This window comes from Pleurodeles waltl, chromosome 4_1, assembly GCF_031143425.1.
Source record: "Pleurodeles waltl isolate 20211129_DDA chromosome 4_1, aPleWal1.hap1.20221129, whole genome shotgun sequence".
In the NCBI taxonomy this organism is placed as follows: domain Eukaryota; kingdom Metazoa; phylum Chordata; class Amphibia; order Caudata; family Salamandridae; genus Pleurodeles; species Pleurodeles waltl.
This window is the reverse complement of record NC_090442.1, coordinates 922,911,757-922,933,441: the sequence shown is the minus strand read 5'-3', so window position 1 is coordinate 922,933,441 and position 21,685 is coordinate 922,911,757. Positions and strand designations below refer to the sequence as shown.

Sequence of the window (21,685 nt, the reverse complement as noted above, 5' to 3'; positions counted from 1 at the left end):
TTAGGTGACAGATGGTGGATTATGTGGCAAATCTATAATTATGCAAAAAAGCAGCGGCCACGGAATTTCATAATTCTAGTGACCCTGGCAATACCTTATACTTGTGATGCTGCATTGTGCCATGTGCTTGTGCAAGCCCACCCTGCACAGTTTTTGTCTAGTGAGTCGCGTGTAACCTAATAGTGCATTAAAGGAAGAGAAGGAAGCCCACAGGTGCAGAGCTGTAAAAGTCTACTCTTGGAGCCTTACAATACAGCTGCGTATTTCATGGCTCCTGTGGAAAAAGTATAGTGTACGACCGGGAGAGTGATAGGACGGAAGTGATAGTGACAACTTGGAAAACTATGCCACCCCTTCTCCACGTTTACTTAGAAAACTTTATAGGCTATTAAATAAACACAAGACTTTTTTTATACAGCGCACATTCTGAATGCAAATGTTTTGAAATGCTGTGATATGTGATAAAGAACAAACGGGATACTCAGTGGAAAAAACATTTGAGCAGTATCACAATTTGGTCAAACATGGATTGATCCTAGATTTCCCATTTGCACACTGAAATTCAGATACCAGATTTATATTTGGGCACTTTTACATAGCGCAAACCTACAGCAGATTTACCCAGCGCTATATATTGATGTCTTATGTGCTGTTCTTTTCTCACAAAAAAGGATTTACAGAAAAATACATCAGTACATCACATATAAACAGGTCCGATTCCCATTAAAGACGGGTTATAAAAAGGTCCACTAAACAGTTTCATTGAGAACTCTTGGATATCTCGGCACCAGCCACTGGCCCTCATGAATGCATGGAGTCAAGATTTAATTCTTGGAGACTGAAATCAGGGGCTTACTGAGTGCTTGGGAACAATCAGGACTTCTAATTTGTGATGATGTAGTGTATCACAACGTGGTTTTCCACTAACAGAATGAAAGAGTATGGAAAATATTTATACTTCCCTTAAAACTTTAGTAAGACCTACTCTCTATGCTGCAAATAGTTTAGGTCAGTGGTTCTCAACCTGTGGGCCAGGGATCCAGGGGGTCCATGACTGCTTAGAAAATGTAATAATATTAACAGATTAAGGGGGTCATTCTAACCCTGGCGGTCCAAGACCGCCAGGGCTAAAATGACGGGGGCACCACCAACAGGCTGGCGGTGCCCCGCTGGGCATTCTGACCGCGGCGGTTTGACCGCGGTCAGAAGTGGAAAACCGGCGGTCTCCCGCCGGTTTTCCGCTGCCCATTTGAATCCTCCATGGCGGCGCAGCTCGCTGCGCCGCCATGGGGATTCTGACAGCCCATACCGCCATCCTGTTCCTGGCGGTTTGCCCGCCAGGAACAGGATGGCGGTATGGGTTGTCGTGGGGCCCCTGGGGGCCCCTGCAGTGCCCATGCCAATGGCATGGGCACTGCAGGGGCCCCCGTAAGAGGGCCCCACAAAGAATTTCACTGTCTGCATTGCAGACAGTGAAATTCGCGACGGGTGCCACTGCACCCGTCGCACCTTCCCACTCCGCCGGCTCCATTCGGAGCCGGCGTCCTCGTGGGAAGGTAGTTTTGCACTGGGCTGGCGGGCGGCCTTTTGGCAGTCGCCCGCCAGCCCAGTGCAAAACCCAGAATACCCTCAGCGGTCTTCCGACCGCGGAGCGGTATTTCGGAGGGGGAAGTCTGGCGGGCCTCCGCCGCCCGCCAGACTTAGAATCACCCCCTAAGTCCCCAGCTTAAAGTAATGGCTTACTGGGGGGTCCCCGGATTCCAATAATGATTCAGTGGGGGTCCCCGGGTTCCAGTACTGATAAAGTGGGGGTACACAGAAGTCAAAAGGTTGGGAACCACTGGTTTAGGTTATGTAAAGCAGAGACTACTGTACGAGGTTGAAAAATATTGATCTCCTTCTCCATGAATTCCCTCACTACCACCCTCTAACAATGTTCCTCATATCTCCAAAGCCCCCCCACCCCGGCATACATTAAATTTTTTATAGATCTACTCATTGTTCACTCACACTCTGTTCTGCGATTTGTATGGTACACATCAGTCACATGTTCTTTGCAGAAGGCATTTGAACCCTTTGCAATGCTTCAGGATGAGCAGGAACTGTTGTTACACAAATCTCCACTCTCCAGCATTATTCACTGGAGTTATCTTGACATTTTAATTGTTGCCTGAACACTGAAGGACACCCAAAGACACCCAAGTAAATTTGCACCACCTGCTTTTAAACCCAAAGGTTATTTTTAACAAAGCGCCACCCACCTAACAACGTCAATGACCGGAGAGACTGCACCAATCCCTTAATGCAGGCGCTGATTGAAAACTAGGCATGGGCGGTGACTAAAAACTCCGCTAGCCCCACCAGCGGAGCAGAACTCACCGGAGAGTGTAGAGCCTACCTGGCTTTGCGCTCTGCCGGTCGACGTCAAGCTGCTGCTGCAAGATGCTGCTGAGGGCTGCACTGGCACCAGCCCTAGGCCTCGTTTTAGGCCTCCCTCGTTTTACTGTCCTCAGCAGCTGGGGAGTGTGGGGCAGAGGGAGGCAAACGGGGACCCTGGTCACCAGCAGCATTTCATCCTCATCGCGGTGCCTCTACATGCCCTAGGGGCTCTAGAACAGGACATTGTTTACATATGGGGGGGGTGCCTGGAAAAAAGGAAACTTGTAGTCAGAGCTCCACAAAAGGAACCTGTCTCCCCAGAATCCATGAACTTTCTTAGGGACTCTGAAGAGAAAGGTTCTTTTTGGTGGATTTCAGATTAAAAGTTTTCTCATTTCTGAGCACAGATCCCCGCGGCAACATATGCAATAATGTCCAGGTCCAGTACTCTGGGGGAAGTGGGCCTGGACATTATTTGCATATGTGATGGGGCGGGTGCCTGTGCTTGGAAAAAAAGAAAACGTGCAGTCAGAGTTCCACAGAAAATAATCTGTCTCCCCAGAGTCCCGGGGCTGCAGTATTGATTCAACAGGACGGAGAGGACGAGAATTGAGTCCCGTTACCCTGATCAGAGGCTGGGAACCTACTTGATAATATAGGGCCCTTCCTGATTATTCAAACGAGATTGTGGATTCGCTGAATTTATCCGCTTAATAGACTATCATGAAGCAAAAAACAGTGTGCGTATAAGCATATGGATCTGTGATGATTGGTTAGTTGGTGATTTTTTGACTTGTTTTAGATGCAGATTTGAAAAGTATATGTTGGGAGTATATTCTATTGTCCTGAAGAAGGTGGTGAAAGGACTTTGAAAGACCACTGAAACCCGTCAACGCAAATTGGCATTGCTGGATCCATAGGAGCGGGCCTTAAATCGAATAGGGACTGGTTGTATAAATCGATTGGCCTGTACATACCAGAATTGGGACACCTCATACACAATAGACTATAGTGGATGTTTTTTTTGTCTCCCTCATGTTTGACTTTGTCTTTTACATGTGATCCTTTTTATTAATTTCTTCTGTATTAGGTCTTTGTTGGTTTTTTAATGGTGGTTTCATTTTATAATTTTATAGGATTGTATAATTAAATAATAATTTTTAATAGATTCCTTTATTCGAGATTGATCATTGGAGTGATAGAATGTTTGAGATTGTGTGTTGAACAGTTTTTTGTTCCCTTTGGTGAGTTTTCTCTTTCTTTCACTGCAGTGCGGAAGCCATCAGGGAGAGCTGGAGACCAGCTGAGCAATGGGCAATTGGTGAAGGGAAGTGTGCTCATACTTACTTGCGCCTGATCACAGAAGCACTAAGCAGGGTCGGGCTGTAGGAGGCTGGCCTGGCTTATAGTGGGTACCTTGTGGTACTTACACCCTGTGCCAGGTCCAGTTATCCCTTATTAGTAGAATAGAGGTGTTTCTAGCAGCTTAGGCTGATAGAAGGTAGCTTTGGCAAAGCAGCTCAGGCTGAACTAGGAGACATGCAAAGCTCCTACTATACCACTTATATCATATAGCACAATATCATAAGAAAACACAATACTCAGAGTTACTAAAAATAAAGGTACTTTATTTTTATGACAATATGCCACAAGTATCTCAGTGAGTACCCTCAGTAAGAAGGTAAGTAATATACACAAGTTATATGTACACAAACCCAAAACAGGTAAGTAAGAGTAAGAAAAGTAATGCAAACAGTGTAGAATTACAATAGGATGCAATAGGTGAACATAGGTCTAGGGGCAACACAAACCATATGCTCCAAAAGTGGAATGCGAATCACAAATGGACCCCAGACCTATGGGAGCTTGTAGGGGGTCGCTGGGACTGTAAGAAAACAGTCAGGGTGTCCAAGATACCCAACCCCAAGTCCCTGAAAAGTAGGAGTAAAGTGCACCTACTACCCCAAAAGGACACAATAGTCGTGATAGGGGGATTCTGCAAGAACCACAAACACCAGCAAAGCACTGAAGACGGATTCCTGGACCTGAGGACCTGCAAGGCAAGGAGACCAAGTCCAAGAGTCGCAATAGTGTCCGGGGGGCAGGAGCCCAGGAAACCCCGGATGAAGGTGCAAGGAAGCTGCCTCCGGATGGAAGAAGCTTAGGATTCTGCAACAACGAAGAGAGCTAGGAACTTCTCCTTTGGGTGGAAGATATCCCACGGCGTGCTGAAGGTTGCAGAAGTGTTCCCACACAGAAATACTGCAAACAAGCCTTGCTCGCTGCAAGGGTCGCAGTAGAGGTTTTTGGGTGCTGCTGGGGACCAGGAAGGACCAGGATGTCACCCTTTGGAGGAGGAGACAGAGGGGGCACTCAGCAACTCAGAGAGCCCCCACAGAAGCAGGCAGCACCCGCAGAAGTGCCCGAACAGGCACTTAGAGGATTTGTGAACCAGAGCTGGCTCAGAGTCACAAAGGAGGGTCCCGACGCCGGAAGCCAACTCAGAGGGTTGAGCACTGCAGGACGGAGTGCTGGGGACCCAGGCTAGGCTGTGCACGAAGGAAATTGTGGAAGAGTGCGCAGGAGCCGGAGCAGCTGCAAATCACGCAGTACACAGGTTTGCAGTCTAGCGTGGGAAGGCAAGGACTTACCTCCACCAAACTTAGACTGAAGGATCACTGGACTGTGGGAGTCACTTGGATAGAGTTCCTGTGCTCCAGGGACCATGCTAGTCAGGATGAGAGGGGACCCAGAGGACCGGTGATGCAGTCTTTTGGTGCCTGAGTTTTCAGGGGGAAGATTCCATCGACCCATGCAAGATTTCTTCTTGGCTACCAGTGCAGGGCGAAGGCAGGTGACCCCCAGAGCATGCACCACCAGGAAACAGTCGAGAAAGCCGGCAGGATGAGGCGCTACAATGTTGCTGGTAGTCGTCTTGCTACTTTGTTGCGGTTTTGCAGGCGTCCTGGAGCAGTTAGCGGTCGATCCTTGGCAGAAGTTGAAGAGGAAAGTGCAGAGGAACTCTGGTGAGCTCTTGCATTTGTTATCTGCAGAATACCCCAGAGGAGAGACCCTAAATAGCCAGAAAAGGAGGTTTGGCTACCAAGAAAGGAGGGTTGGCTACCAAGAGGGGTAAGAGCCTATCAGAGGGGGTCTCTGATGTCACCTGCTGGCACTGGCCAATCAGAGCAGTCCAGTGTGCCCCCAACACCTCTGTTTCCAAGATGGCAGAGGTCTGGGACACACTGGAGGAGCTCTGGGCACCTCCCCTGGGAGGTACTGGTCAGTGGAGTGGTCACTCCCCTTTCCTTTGTCCAGTTTCGCGCCAGAGCAGGGCTGGGGGATCCCTGAACCGGTGTAGACTGGCTTATGCAGAGATGGGCACCATCTGTGCCCATCAAAGCATTTCCAGAGGCTGGGGGAGGCTACTCTCCCCAGCCCTTCACACCTATTTCCAAAGGGAGAGGGTGTAACACCCTCTCTCAGAGGAAAGCCTTAGTTCTGCCTTCCTGGGCTGGGGCTGCCCAGACCCCAGGAGGGCAGAATCCTGTCTGAGGGGTTGGCAGCAGCAGCTGCTGCAGTGGAAACCCTGGAAAGGCAGTTTGGCAGTACCCGGGTTCTGTGCTAGAGATCTGGGGATCATGGAATTGTCACCCCAATACCAGAATGGTATTAGGGTGACAATTCCATGATCTTAGACATGTTACATGGCCATGTTCGGAGTTACCGTGGTGACGCTACACATAGGTAGTGACCTATGTGCAGTGCATGCGTGTAATGGTGTCCCCGCACTCACAAAGTTCGGGGAACTTGCCCTGAACGATGTGGGGGCACCTTGGCTAGTGTCAGGGTGCCCACACACTAAGTAACTTGGCACCTAACTTTCACAAAGTGAGGGTTAGACATATAGGTGACTTATAAGTTACTAATGTGCAGTAAAACATGGCTGTGAAATAACGTGGATGTTATTTCACTCAGGCTGCAGTGGCAGGCCTGTGAAAGAATTGCCTGAGCTCCCTATGGGTGGCAAAAGAAATGCTGCAGCCCATAGGGATCTCCTGGAACCCCAATACCCTGGGTACCTAGGTAACATATACAAGGGAATTATATGGGTGTTCCAGTGTGCCAATGAGAATTGGTAAAACTAGTCACTAGCCAGCAGTGACAATTTTAGAAAGCAGAGAGAGCATAAACACTGAGGTTCTGGTTAGCAGAGCCTCAGTGATACAGTTAGGCACCACACAGAGAACACATATAGGCCACAAACGTATGAGCACTGGGGTCCTGGCTAGCAGGATCCCAGTGACACATATCAAAAACACTGACAACATAGGGTCTTCACTATGGGCACTGGGCCCTGGCTGGCAGAATCCCAGTGAGACAGTGAAAACACCCTGATATATACTCACATACAGGCAAAAGTGGGGGTAACAAGGCTAGAAAGAGGCTACCTTCCTACACGGGCCACCAAAGATCGGGAGCATTCTGTGTGCTCCACCCATCCTACTGAATACACAAAGCAACAGAGCAAACGCCATAAAAAAAAACACACTGGAATCCTTCCTGTTAAGGGGTGAAACAAAGAAAGCAGTAAAAAAAAAGCAGTAGTGAGCTTTTGAAATAAGGCAATATACACTAACTTCATGCTGGGGTAAGGCCGGTATGATCCCAGCTCCAGTGATCGTAAAAACACAGCAGATTAATTGTCTTATTTTTAGCATCCTCCACGTTCGGTACCTGAATGGACAGAGGGTGGAGGGAAAGGGGGGGAGAGAGAGAGAGCATGGCCTGCACCATGGGACCGAACTAGTCTCACACAAGGCATTTGTACAGTAGTACACGTTCTGAAATGTAAGTGGAAAGCAATTCCAATCTCCAATGCGAACAGGTGAAGTATAGCAAGGGCTTGTAAATCATTAATAAACAATAAATCACTGTTTCGTGTAACATGGCAGATCGCATGTTATAAACCGTGCAGACTCACTGAAATGTAAATAATAATTTCTAGTGAATCCGTTCAGGGGCTCCACCCCTCCGACACGAAAAGTGCAAACAGCATGTATAACTGCTGCCTGCTCCGGGCTCTGTTATGGTATTCCACAGGCCCATGGCAAGACTGAACTGCAGGTCGTACCTGCGTCATAACTGCTGCTCCACCCTGCATTGTAATTGCGCACTGCGCTTCATTGTCAAGATAAAGACAGTGCTGATCAGGGCGCTCATATTTCAAAAAGCTGTGGCTGGTGAACGTACTCAATCTCATGTGAAGCTGTGACATGCACTCTTTCCATGCTCGGGAATGGCACTATGTGCCCGCGTGCACGCACGCAGGTTACAGGTAACAACGGTCATGAAACCTTGTTTAACCCATGGAAACTGGTCCCGGCAGGCAGATTTCACAGAAATGGATGTGATTGACACACACAAATTCTCTTTGACTTTCAGTGACATCACCAGGTTGAACCGTTTCCATAGCTGCCAAGGTTTCAGATTGCTATGTGTGACATTTTCAGAACTTAAGTGTAATTATGGGCGACATTTCAATGACTATGAGTGACACTTAGTGTGACGCTTTAGCACGACCAAATTCATGCAATAAAGTCCATGGAAGCAGACAACTATGAGAAATGATACTCAGTTGAGCAACAAGAAACTCGAACTCTGCTGCAGGTGCTTTTAAACCAGTGCTTACTTTGAACCAGTGGTTTCTGGTGCGCGGCACCGACACTTATTTTTGAGGGCTGGCACCTAGTTTTCTGCATTAGGCATCTACTGTGAGTAAAAAACACACAAGGGAAAGACTGAGGAAGACAAAAACGAAAAAACGTCACAAAGGGAGAAAACAGAAAGCTGCAAGAGTGAGCAACAGTCTGCGGAGTCACACTCACTGGCTGCAGACAGCTTCTATTCATACGGTCCCCCTGAGGCATTTTTTTTGTAAAACAATTGAACTCTCCCCAATGAGGCTGGAGGTATGCACGAGGTCCCCCTCTGCTGTGCCGAAAGTCATCAGCAACTCGAAGGAAGATGAAGGGGGAGGGGGTGGTGGGGAATTAAAATAAAAATGTAAAAAACACTTACCTCAACGCCGCGTGCCGCTCCACTCCTGCTTCTCCTTCTCCTTGCTGCAGGCACAGGCTCCCAGCCTGCCCTGTGGCCAATCCTAATGCTGCTCAAAGCAGCATCAGGATTGGCTGGGAGCACCCAGCCAGGGCACTCCCAGGCAGACTGGGAGCTTGTGCAGTCTCTCCCCAGCCCAGCAACTGTGTTGCTGGGCTGGAGAGAGCCTAGAGTGCATGTGTGTTTGGCAGCATGAGACAGTCACCCCAGTGGCCTCGCCCCTTTTACCAAAAAACGATAATAAACGCAGTTTATTAATGTTGTTTAGTAAAAGTTTTGCAGCTGTCGCTGCTGGTGGGGGTGACACTCCTCCGCCCCCATGGAGGAGCCGCACCTGCCGAAAGTGATCAATCCTTCGCCTCGGAACAGATGTTGAACTATAGGTAGTTATGCATTTTCAGCTGTTTGCATAGGATCTTTCCAAATTATGGTCCATTATTATCACTGTGCTCAGGCTCAATGAAACTGGAACATGGAGAGATGCACCACAACTGAGCTCAGTTTAACTTTTGGTGTTGCAACGACTGGGAGTGAAAAATGTATGCACATGCTCCAAACCGCTACTTTCTCTTCATATAACAATTGCTTCATAACGTACAACAGTGCCTTAACCCAGTTTTAAAAAAAACAGGCCAAAGCATCACCCTCTATAAGAAAGAGGGTGCTTTTCATTGTGCACCTAGCTCTTATCGAAAGTGAGTGGTTTATCTAAAACACACGTTTCTCCCGATATTTGACGATAGGTGCTAAACTACAGCTCTGCCCAAAGAAATCTACGTAATCGACCCACCACTGACCGCACCACCACTCTCTGGTTTATTGACATCTGTGTGGGGTGGTGTGGGGCGGCTGTGGCTTGGAAGCACCACTGTCCCCAGAGACTGTGATAACAGAGCAGCAGGCCACGGCTCCGTGCACAGGACAAGAGCCTGTGTCAGCTGGCAACACAAGGATAGAAGATGGCCACCGTTGGCCCATCAGTGAACAGGTCATTAGAACTGACCGACCCTGCCAAAACAGATGGAGGCAGGAGTCAGCGCGCAACAGCGCAGCCTCGAGGCACAAGAGTGGCTCCCTCAAGTGAAGAGATGGAGGAAGAGAGCGGTGACCCTCCTGCCAGGGAGCAGTCCACCAAGAGGATCCGGGAACAGACCAGACCGAGAGAGGTCTGCCAGTAGAGAGGATCAAGTCCTACTTGCAGGACTCAGCATGCGAGAGGCTGCAACCGAGCAAGATGCACCAGAGGAGATGCAGCGCAAGGTCCATGTGATGCAACATGCGAACTGTGGCACAACGCCACATCAAGGAGGAAAAGGAGAAGAGTGGCACGATGCCACAACAAGAAATGAGGAGAAGAGAGGAGTGTGACAGACCGGTCACACCACAGATCGACTCCATCACAGGTGTGCAAGCAGAAGGAAGAAGTGTGACACAACTGAGGACTCGTGCGAGCAGATGAGAAGGTATCCATCAGCACAAGACAGTCACCGGGGTGAGCAGACGTCACTGAAGACAGCTATGCGGGTGGACCCCCACTCTTCTCAGTGCAACCGTCCTGTCACTTGTCACTGGCTGCTTGGCTGCAATGGTATCACTGTCGCCAACTGCACAGGCCCCACAAGACTAGCCAGTGGCCACGACGTCCATCAAGTGATCCTTTCTCCGATGAAGACGCCGCCACCTGTCTGATCTGCAGAAGGATGAAAAACAGATCATCATCATCATGAGGTGCATCGCCCAAACACCGAAGAAGCACAGCACCATGCGACTGGAGCCAGAGTCAGTAATAAGAACCAACGATGACAAGGCATGTCTGGCAACGGAGAAACTTACCATCTGAACACCTGCCATGAACCCCATGAACCAGACACATGCCGGTGAGAGCAGACCAGATCATTTGGACCATCCACCCTTGGGGCCGTCACGTCATCTGCAGTCTTAGGAGGTAGACAATCTCCAGAGCCGGAATGTCGTCCCGAACTGTGTACAGTGGACTCTCCACTGCTCCAAATGCATCAGAAACTGTAAATAGACTTCGACAACATGAGCCCAGGTGGGACCGGACCGACAATGTCCAGTGAACTGTGAGGTCGTAGACAAGCGACTGAAGTATCCGGATTTCATCTACACTGCTGTTCATGTCCAGAGCAGTCTGGTTGAACAACGGAGGCGTGCTGTGATGCAGAGTGCCCTGCTGCACCTAGTCCATGCCACAGCTCAGGCGGACAGCCTGAAGAGACTCTGTGTATATATTTTGTGACTTTGTTTCTCTCCCACGAGTTGGACTTTGTTGTTTCATTCCTCAATAAAGTTTGGGAGAGATGTAGTGTCCTGCTGGACACGTTCTAGTGTTTCTGCCAGCCACTCTGCTGAGGGCTGGTCTTACATGCACACCCCACACCCACCCAACACAGGCATCACCAGTCAGGTGACCCTGCCAAGAAAAAGAGCCGGGCGCACGTGCCCGTGGCCAGTTCCTACTATCCAGCTACTGTGTCTGTGTCTCTTATTTCAGTAGCATGAGGGCCACTACTCTAAAATGCATTAGTCTAATGCCTGATGCCTGGTACTTGGTAGGACTGCGTTTCCCCAACCATCACTACTCAATAGGCCCTTTAGTTGATGCTCTGGGCTGGCCTATGAAAGTGGACTTGAGTGGAAACGACAGGTGATAAAAATAGTTCTTTGAGCTGCATTTATTTGCTGCTGCAACTGCTTCTATTACTTCCAACATCAGAGCAGCAAGAGTAGTGCCAGGAACACCAAAGAATGAACTTAATGTAACAATTGCTACCCTTAATTAATGTGCATCAGTCATTGCTGTGCTTCCCAAAATATGATTTATCTTTTAACTGATTAAAATACCTCTCCGATATGTTTCTAGTCCACAATCATTTATTTTTTATCCCTCAATATATTCAATAATAGTGGTGTAGCAAAGATGCCATGGACCCCAATGCAAAAAAGGAAATTGACCACACTGCCTATTGTTTTGAAAGTAAAAAAAAGCCACTAATTGGGCAGGTGTGCCGGTGTCTTTGCACCTGCTGCATTACTGATATATAAGGACTTCAATGAATTAAACCAATAGGCAGAAGGAAAGGGAGGCCAAATCGGTGTGTCATGGCTAAGCTCCCTCACGACAGGATCCAATTAGTCCCTGTAAGGTGCTGTTTGGTTGTTTTTTGGTAGTCTTTGCTAGGTGACAACATTTTAAACTGAAACACAGTTAAGAGAGAAAAAGCAAAGTTTTAAGTAAATATTTTATAGTAAGAGTAAAAATGCATTAATTAGAACACAGATATTATGAAAACGATAAGAAAGTGTCAGCTGAAAACAGACAAATAAATTCAAGCAGATGTGGCCATGAATTTGAATAGACAACTAGAAGATACACATTTCTGAAAATTGCTTGAGTCATTTAGAGTGGGGTATCTGTCACAAAAGAATTGGTCCCATTCACTCTATTCTCGGTTCCTTTTTGGAGGTGAGTAACTTCTTGATTTCGAACAAAAGGGTCTGGACTGGGTCACTCTTTTTATAGTAAAACTTTCATTTTTCCTATTTGTAACTGTTATGATAGGAGTAGAGTTTTAGAACAGAAAAAAATAAACTCACACTCCCTTGCACGTCCTTGCATGCTTCATGGCCATTGCCATTTTCTTTTACAGAAACAATCCCTGCTAAACAGACCGTTATGTTTTCAGTAAAAATGGACTTGACCCAAAGATTGTATACCCTATTCTAATAATATATGTGATAAAGTACATCCTTTAGTGCATTGTGAGGATACTGCAAGACACTGAGGAGTTCTATGACCATATTGAGGAACCAGGCCGAGATAAGGTTACGTACCTCCTAGGTGACTTGCAGTATCCTTATCATATATGGCAGGGGGTAATCTATTCCTCGTAACTCATGGTCACACCTTCAGCCTTCCCACAAACTACTCAAATCTTTGGTGAGTAGCTTTCTCATATAAAAGAGGAAGCATACAATTATACAATTCCAAATATGTATGAAATTGGAGTTGGCAAAAAAATATGCAACATGTTTCAAAATGGCCTAACAAAGGGGCCTAAAAAAAGCATTATTACAGTGAAAATCTTCTAATGTCAGGGCTTGTGTGTGTGCGGGATGGGGGAGGTTGGAGGTTCCCAACTACAAAACCCTTCCTTACTATAGTAATCTGTGAGATTTCCATTATCACAACACCTGTAAAGCAGTGGGATAATAATTATCTGTTAAAGGACTATTAGCTTTCACAAGTGCTTTTCACAATAACAAAGTTAAGCCTATTGTTTTTATCAAAACTTTTAATTACAGAATGATTAGACCTATGGCATGTGACATAACATTTTGGGGTGAATCAATCACTCCTAAAGCCTTTAACATTGGTTCATCACTATTACCAATTTAGTCTACTGTTTAGAGTGTAGGTTTTCTCACAAGGCAATTATCAGGCATACAGTCATAAAATTACAAATGTATACAAAATGATAGTTAGCAAAGCAAAATGCTACCTCTCCTAAGAGAGACTAACAATGTTCATTACAGTGAAAATCGTTTATCTTACCAGCTTGTCAGAGGATGTACGCAACATCATAACCCTTGTCTACTATCATAATCTGTGAGATTCCATTTAACAACAAAAAAGGCTCTTTGTGGGCTCTAACGCAGAGTAATAGCAATCCACTCTTAAATGTCTGTCTTTACTTTATGCTTTCTCAAAAACAAAGTCAGGCCTAATGGCTTTATCATAACTTTTCATAGTAAGTAGGTTAGGTAATTTGTGATATTCCATGAAACAAGTTTTTTCTCTCTCTGCAGATTTTAATATATAGTAATAACAATCCATCCCTTAATGTCTACTGACTTTAACATATAATGTAAAGTATACACCCCTGTCATACAGCTTTATCATAATCTTTCATAATAAATAGATCAGGCCTTGATCATTGGACTTGCCACTATAGTCAACAAAGTTCTGCTGTTTGAGCTTCAGCTTTCCCACAAGGCATAAAGTGAAATAAAATCACTCTTTTTCATTGGAAGCACACAACTTCTGCCCTATCAAATGCTGTACTCAGGTAAATTAACATGTGGGTAGAGCCTAAAAAAACGGGATGTGACAGGAAGTCATGGTGGAATTTAACTGGCATGCAGAAGATCGTGCAGTGTCCATGTTTTTTTTGTTTTTTTTTAACATTATAGTTACACAACTTTACAGCTTGAGGTATAGGGTAATTTGTACAGCTGGTATGATTTACTTTGTCAAAAGCCAAAGCCAGTATAGGAACTCAGATCTCCAGGTTCCTATGTCAGCAACTTAACTGTGAGAATACATCTGTTTCTTGGATTTTTGCATTTGCTGAGCTGCCTTGTGTTTAGCATCTGCATGCATTACTTACTCGCATCCTTCCGTTCCTTATCGCAGGCCCATCTTCTGCCAATCGTAACACATACAAATCCATTTTGTACTCCCGTCCTCCTCGAATGCTAAATCCAAACCCTTTGGTGCCTTTCTCCATTTCAACCGTAAAATAGTCAAAATCCTGCATTAGGAAGACAGTTAAGTATGTCAATTTGCTGCTTCCATAACGCACAAAAGTGAAGTGGGAAATACATTAGTAACCTAGATGATAAGTTTCCTGGTAGTTCTGAGAACATTTTAAAGAATACATTTTACTAGCATAACTTCACAATTCAAATTTCCCATTCTTATGACTCACATTTAAGAAAGGCATAAGCATTACACCACTCTAAATGCGTGGGTTCAAATTATATTTTGAAACTGTGTGTGATATGTATTAAATTAAATGTATAGTCGTACTAAATAAATATGTTTTGTATAATATGATAATGATGCAGTCACCCCATACATGTACACACCTTCACAACAACAGAATTTCTAGTCTGTCACTGTGGCATGATCCCCATGAAGTCTTTGGCCCATTGCATGCTGCTGGCACTTTGTATTTCGAATGAAGGTAGCATTAGTCAATTTGGCAACAGAGTTTGCCAAAGGGCTGTACTTCATACTAAAGAGGACTGTTGGAAGCAGTTGTTAATTGTACAAACGGCCCTTGGGATATCTTTGCATACTTCAAAAAATAAAATGCTTCCAGGCCAAAATCCAAATTCAAAACATTTTAATGAGCTTAAAATAAGGACATGCTTAGACACAACTTGTCAAATCGGAATTAGCATTAACTCTGTCTGCCAAAAAAATAACAGAATTACGAGTCAGATGTGTAAAGACCTTATTAGAGTCCTAGTGATGGAATACTTCAAGAACTTTACCATCACCTAAACAGGGAGCCTAAAAAAACAATTAATTGTTTGCACAGAATATAATATTGTGTGGCCTGAATGCGCCCAAACCTTTAAAATGCATTCAGTTAAAATCAGCCCTTAAAGCACTCCACTGACTCCCGGTGAAAGCAAGGATCAAATCAGTGCTGTGCACAAGGGCTAGTGGAGCAAAGGTCCAGGTTATGTCCAGAAATTGATGACTCACTGTACAGCCACTACTTCTCTAATGATCAGTCAATGAATCTAAAGGCAATGGTAATACAAAGAAAGGTTCCAGAAACGTCAAACTGTGGAAATAAGTCAGGATGCAACTGCACGCGTTAGGATACTCATGAAAGCCAAGGGGCTGATTAACAAAAGCAAAAGTCATTTTTTAAATATTCTTACATGCTTTTAAGATTCATCCTGAAACATCCATCTTCGTATTAGTAAAAGTGCAATAACTGTGCTATTTGTATCAATTGCGCATGAATAATTCCTGAACCCATTTTCATCCTATTTTAGATATCCACAGAGGCATGTAAGAAAGTACTACAGGATAACTTGTATATGTTTCTAAAACACCTTTGCAAATAGGCCTCTAACTGTTAAATTTTGTCTTTAGGTGAACTCTAAACAGAACAGTGGTTATGACCGAAGAATATTGGACAGGGTTTTCTATCCACCAGATGGGACTAGAACTTCCCCTCTTCTTTGCTTCAAGCAGAGGTTTACTTGAATTCAAAAAGCCATGGGCAACACTGGCTACAATTCTTCAATAAAAAGTATTATATTACATTTATTAATGAATAGAAAATACATAGATAATTAAATAACCTATCACTTCCATGGTGCACAGACAAAAGAAATTAACAGTACTACACAATTTACTAACAGTTCATCACATGCTAAGCTGACACTCCCAAATACCATGAAATATTAAGGAAACAAAATAATATTACATCAGAAGAAAAATTATGTTAGATTATGTGGAAAATCAAGAAATAGGCTTGCCAGGGAGTGGGCTCAAAACTAATCCAAATTGTGTATTGTCTCTCCAGAAGGCAATAATGCAATACTTAAAAGGCCACATGCTGGAGATTACCAGTGATGCACCATTATATGATATATAGATATACAATTTTTGGCTGACACAATACTACGGAATGTTTGAGACCAATACAGGAATGGCTGAATACTAGTCTGGGATGTTTTATCCCCAAAAAACAGAAGTATATATGATGCTGGACTTTCCAGACATTACATAGCATTAATATGATAAAGGGGAATGCTTGACTCAAAATAAATCATTTGTAGTTACTGTTGAGCAATTCCATTCCATTATATCACAGCTCATTTGGACTATTACAGGCCCCAACCCTATGTAACTCAGTCTTAGTCCTACCCTACACAAAACAATCAAGCTAAACTTGCTGGGCCACATCCCTTAGAAAATGAGAATACAGACATACAATGGGATACTTGAGCAATAGCCATCACAAGACAGTTTACTCTTACGAAATGGTATGTGTTTAAACCTGCCCCATATTAGAAATGGTTAAATGAAGGCTAGTTCTCTAGGAGAAAGTCACATGTAGTGAATGAAGACAAAGGTCAACAGAATGTGGGCTCATGATAGTTGGACGGATCGGAAATTAAAAAATGTTCTATGAACGTTTGGTACTAATGAAAACCTCACATATAATTATAACTTGACATGGGGTTGATCAGCTCTGTGCATTTAAGCTATGTCCCACACAATTGTAAATGTCATCAATGAATTATGTGAGCCATCACTATGAACATTTCTTGTTGCTTTAACAAGTCTGTATGCTTATAAGTAATGTTTGCTTCTATTAATTCTAATCAAACAATTCATATTTGAAAATGAAACTCATATTAATGATTACTTCCTTTACTTTATAACCTTTATGTAACTTGATGCATTGCGTTCCTACCTGAAACTGCCTGTAATCAGGCAGCGGATATTGCCTGGTGTCGGGGGAGTGCTGCCTATAGTCTATTAGAGGAGGTTGCCGGTAGTCCAATGGTGGGGGCTGCTGGTAGTCCACTACTGGTGGGTGCCTGTAGTCCACTGGAGGCTGTCGGTAATCTGCAGATGGCTGCCTGTAGTCTGTAAAGGGAGGCTGCCGGATGTCTGGCTTAACATCTTGCCTTGCTTTTACTTCTGACCTATAACTGAACAAAACTTTATTGTTGTTAAAACTGAAATGTGAAGAAAAAACATAATTTAACTAAAACATAAAATAGGATTATAAAAAGTAACAATTTTGCTAACTTATTTGGTGTAAATCATTGCCTCTCAGACTTGAGCATCAGATACATTTGCAGTATTTAAACAAAGTAGCCCAAGGAGCAATAGGAGCATTTGGGAAGGAGCTGTGACTAGACACTGCCGGCCTTGCTTAGATGAGATTAAGATACACATGTTTAAAAAATAAAACATAGCATATCATTTTTCCATGTCACCTCCATTTAGCATCTCGAAGTAGAACCACAGACGTTGCTGATATTCCACTGGCAAAGACAACTGCTTCTCCATCATTGAGTATGTCAAGGTGCAGATTAAAATCAGCTAGAGATGCTGGTAGGTGAGCTAACTCATCTAAAGTGGCAGATCCACCATCAATGTTGGGGGAGTCATCACTGTGAAACGCTGCCGTGGAAAGCATGACAGTCTTTCTCACAAAGGTGAATCCTGTATTTACAACTGGAGCAGCATAGAATTTGCTGCCAACTCTGACATCACAATCTTGATACCCATCACGTGCTTAAACTGAGTGTTTTAACATTTAATTGATGTAAAGTGGTGCACTTGAAGTCAATAATAAAGTGCATTCCCTGTAGTGTTAGGTCAATCAATGTATGATGTGCCTTAGCCTTTTTAAATGAGAAATAATCCTTGATTATAATTGTATAGCCATCCTCATTTTATAACAGTTTGTGTAATGTGGGCACTAATGTTTGAAGTTTAATGTTTAAAATGTACCTCTACATCACATTTATGCTCAGATATCAGTAAAAAATGCATTTATTTTAATTTTAATATGAAATCCTAATCAAGTTTACATAATTGATGTTTATATTAATGTAGAATATAATATGTGCACAGTATAACGTAAAATTAACTGTGCATTAGCTTAATGTTAGCTTGACTAGGCCTGAATTTCTTTAACATGAAAAATCGTTTTTTTTCTTCTGATAACGTGTCATTTCATTGCAGGTAAATTCACATGAAATGTTAGTTTGGAAATAGATGTGCTATTGTTTTACTAATAGAGAGTTGGATAAAAAAGTCCATGATAGCCGTACACCGTGAGAGAGAGAGAGAAATAGAGAGAGACTTGACAGTCCCTTATTCATAAATGTTGGAAAAGATATCCAGTGGACCAAGGACAGAGCGTTCTGAAGACTGCCCAGGGAGCTGAAGGTGATGTCATTAGTTAAACAGTGGGACAGGAGAATACATGGCGTGCACGATGGTGGGACCACCAATTGATTGTAGGGCAGATTGCCTTGGACTTCTCTGACTTTCCCCTTTTGTCCCGCTTGCTTTGCTGGGTGTGGCTTAGGTTTGCACCTAACTCTCTGAGAAGACTCTTAACCAAGCTTCTGAAATGCTGACACCTTCCCCTTCATTTTTCATAATTAATGTTGTTTTATTTTTATTTCTCACTTTTTATCCTTATGTCTTCTAGTTAGATTTTGCAATTTTGCAGTAGATTAGCCTTTTAGGAGATATATCCCATTTGTCTATAGTTCAACTTAGTTAAATGATTTTAACTTGCACTCATGTAAAAGAAAAAAATGACCAGTATTAGTTTTCAGAGCGTTAAATACTTCTGCTCATATTTTGTATTGCAGTGATCACATTTCTGGGTTGTCTTATGCTGATTTGTCTAAATTTCTTCAGAAGATTTGACTATCCAATTGCTATTCTGTATCTTTACAGTATGTTTTTGAGATTTGTTTACATTAACTAGAGTGTGAATTTGAAATAAAACTCTTTCATTTTATTTTTGTTTTGGGTCATTATTGAGTGGCCAAATTGATAACACTGTGAATTAAATGTTGATTGATTTGTACCTGATTCCCCGGTTAAACCCTTGCACAGATCCAAAGATCATCAACCTCAGAATTATAGCCTTCAAACTTCTCATCACAACAGAATGGGAAATACCCCTTGTGTGACAGTGAAAAACAATGTGTAGAAACTGACAATACACCACCACTTTGGGGTTATACTTCCAGTCCCTACCTTTTGTGTCACAAATTTCAACACTGTACACTAACATTGGTGACATTTCCGCCAAATAGTTCTCCTCAAAATGGCTGCTAACATGGGAGAGACAGAACTTTTGATGGATATATCATTGGAGAACTCAAAATATTATGAATTTCCAACTGCCATTGGATGCACCACACTAGCAAAAGAAAACTCCACCAGCAAACTTCTAATTCGACCACTGCATACTGGACAAAACTGCAGCTGCACATTCTAGTAAACATGTATATTTTTAGGGTATTTTTTCATTCGGGTATAGCAAACAGCCTCAGAGGAATGTTCAGAAGAAACACTTCAAATTTGTTGCAACTTAAATAAGTGTATTCACTTTTTGAACAAGACCTCAAACCTCTTTTGCCATGCCATCTAATGGGTGTAAGGCTTCTACAATTTGCAAAATCTAACAGGTGTTTTGAAATTGTATCTTGTTCACAGTGATAGCTTGACTCTCAGTCGATATGGACTTTTTGTAATCTTGGGTGACTGATAGTTTGTTGTCAGCACTCAGAGATGTTACAGTCATATTTGATGAGTCTGAGACGCAACCCTTTCTGAGGAGATCTATGCATGTGACTGCCTAGTATTACCTTGGCATGTCTCCAGTACTGCTTCACTGAGGAGAAAACAGGTCTGTACCATGTCCAGCCCTTCCACTGGATGTTGTCTGTAATACTGGAGCTTGCAGTATTATTGTAAACCTTTATTTTACTAAGATTCTAAAAGGTGAGCAGGACAGGGCAAACTGATGAACACTGAAGAAGCAAAAACAGCAATAGATAAAGGGAATTTCAAGCTGTGGGTACAAGGCAAATAAATTGGCCCTTGTTTATAAACACATTTCTCCATAGAAACAGAATGGGGAAAAACTAATTGAAGCACTAGATTATTTGATCGAATACAATTGTGCATATTTTAGTGTGAGTCTTCATTTATTGACTTGTTTATTTTATTTTGTACTATTGTATTTTAGATTATTTTACATGATTTATTGAACTATAATCTGTGACAAGACAAATGTTTTTCTTTTAATTCAAGCTACATTACTGCTCAGTGCTAGTGAGCATACCACACTTCCTTGGGATCTCCAATTGAGGTGTAGATTGGGATTTTGCTACTAGCACTATTTTTGAAAGGTGGACTATGTACTTATTTTTATAGCAGCATGTTGAAAATCTTGTTTGTTGAAACGACATAGGGATTTTCAGGAATTTCCCAAGCAGTAATCATTGCACTAGACTGCAGGGTCCAGGGCTTTACTCAAGATTATTATTTCTGTGTAGTAGAAAATCATGCATGGGCCTATTGCTCCTGCCAACAATTTTTGTAATGCCAATTGCCAAGGGCTCAAACTTTTGTTCACGAAAAATTAATTGTTGTAGATTTTCTTTTTTGCAATGTGTAACAGACACAATCTGACGCTGAACAGTGAGTGTTCTATCATACAATGTTTTGTCATTGCTATGCACAAAGTAATTAATGTGTACTTGTGTGAAACTTCAAAAGGCCCACATCAAGTTTGGCAACAACAATTTAAAGATCAGACATGTGTATCTACTGGGTGGAACATTTTTCAATATGCTCATGGTCTTTTCTTTAGACGTTCTGTAACCCTAAAGCACTCGGAGTAAGGTGCGGTATACCCGTATAAAACACAGATCTATTGGACTTTATCCTAGTTACTTAAAGAAAAACTGTGGGTAAAATATGTATGATGGTATTATGTAAATGTGCTTTTACTAACTTACAGTATACAAGACATATGGTGAAATCTCTTTGATACAAAACTCAATCTAAAGTTATTATACACGAAAGGGTGAAGTCCCTTTTACTAAAATTAGGTCTAGAAATGGTGAGAAAGAGTGCTTTCGCACTCTGCAGCTTTTTTTTACAAACACATACTTTGGTGAAATATATGATGCTCATACGCATTCATATGAATTTTACAGCATGCCTGCTCTATTTCTTGAAGACGAGGATTCTAATATGGCTAATACCAGTAAATGGTGCTCGGTGAACTTCAAAACATATTTTAATGTATTTTTAGAATGTAAAAGATGCCTGTATATTTTATTTAAAATGCTTATGTTTAACATTCGGAGTACGAAATAAAGATATATTTTTGCTTGTCTGTATTGCATAAAATGAGAAGCTTAAAAAGGATCTCTTTTAAACAAAAAAGGATACTTTTCATGACCCTAACCGTTTTACCTTTACTTGAAAGGATTTTTACACTGAGAATGATGCTTAGTTTAACTTTTGTATTAAAACTTGACTAACCAATACCCCGTGAACTCGAGCAAATGCGAGGCCCATTGCATTGTAAATGCTTGTTTCTATAGGTTACTCTACCCCACATTCCTTCTGCTTTTAACCTTTTTGTAATTTGTTACTGGTGTTTCTGCATAAATGCTGGCTGATGCACCTTCTTTACACTTACAGTGTAATGTTTAGAGGCTGACAGGACAACTTTATATATGTGATCATTACTTAGAAGAACTGGAAGTACAGCTTTAGCTTTTTGCTTAGCTTGTACAATTCACACAAAGAAAAAGTCATTTCAACTTGCCCATTGTTTTTATAGGTGTC

General features: G+C 42.9%; 1 protein-coding gene across 10 annotated transcripts in view; it reads right to left on the bottom strand.

Moving 5' to 3' along the window:
- MAGI2 (membrane associated guanylate kinase, WW and PDZ domain containing 2) overlaps positions 1-21,685 on the bottom strand; it is a 2,755,167-nt gene that overhangs the window by 118,996 nt on the left and 2,614,486 nt on the right. For 9 of the 10 annotated variants that reach the window (XM_069229701.1, XM_069229700.1, XM_069229692.1 and 6 more), the window contains 2 exons: positions 16,752-16,992; positions 13,911-14,054 (listed from right to left, as the gene is read on the bottom strand). In XM_069229701.1, coding sequence (XP_069085802.1) covers positions 13,911-14,054; positions 16,752-16,992 — 385 coding nt within the window. The remainder of the gene's footprint in view (positions 1-13,910; positions 14,055-16,751; positions 16,993-21,685) is intronic. The other variant, XM_069229695.1, reaches the window with a different exon arrangement.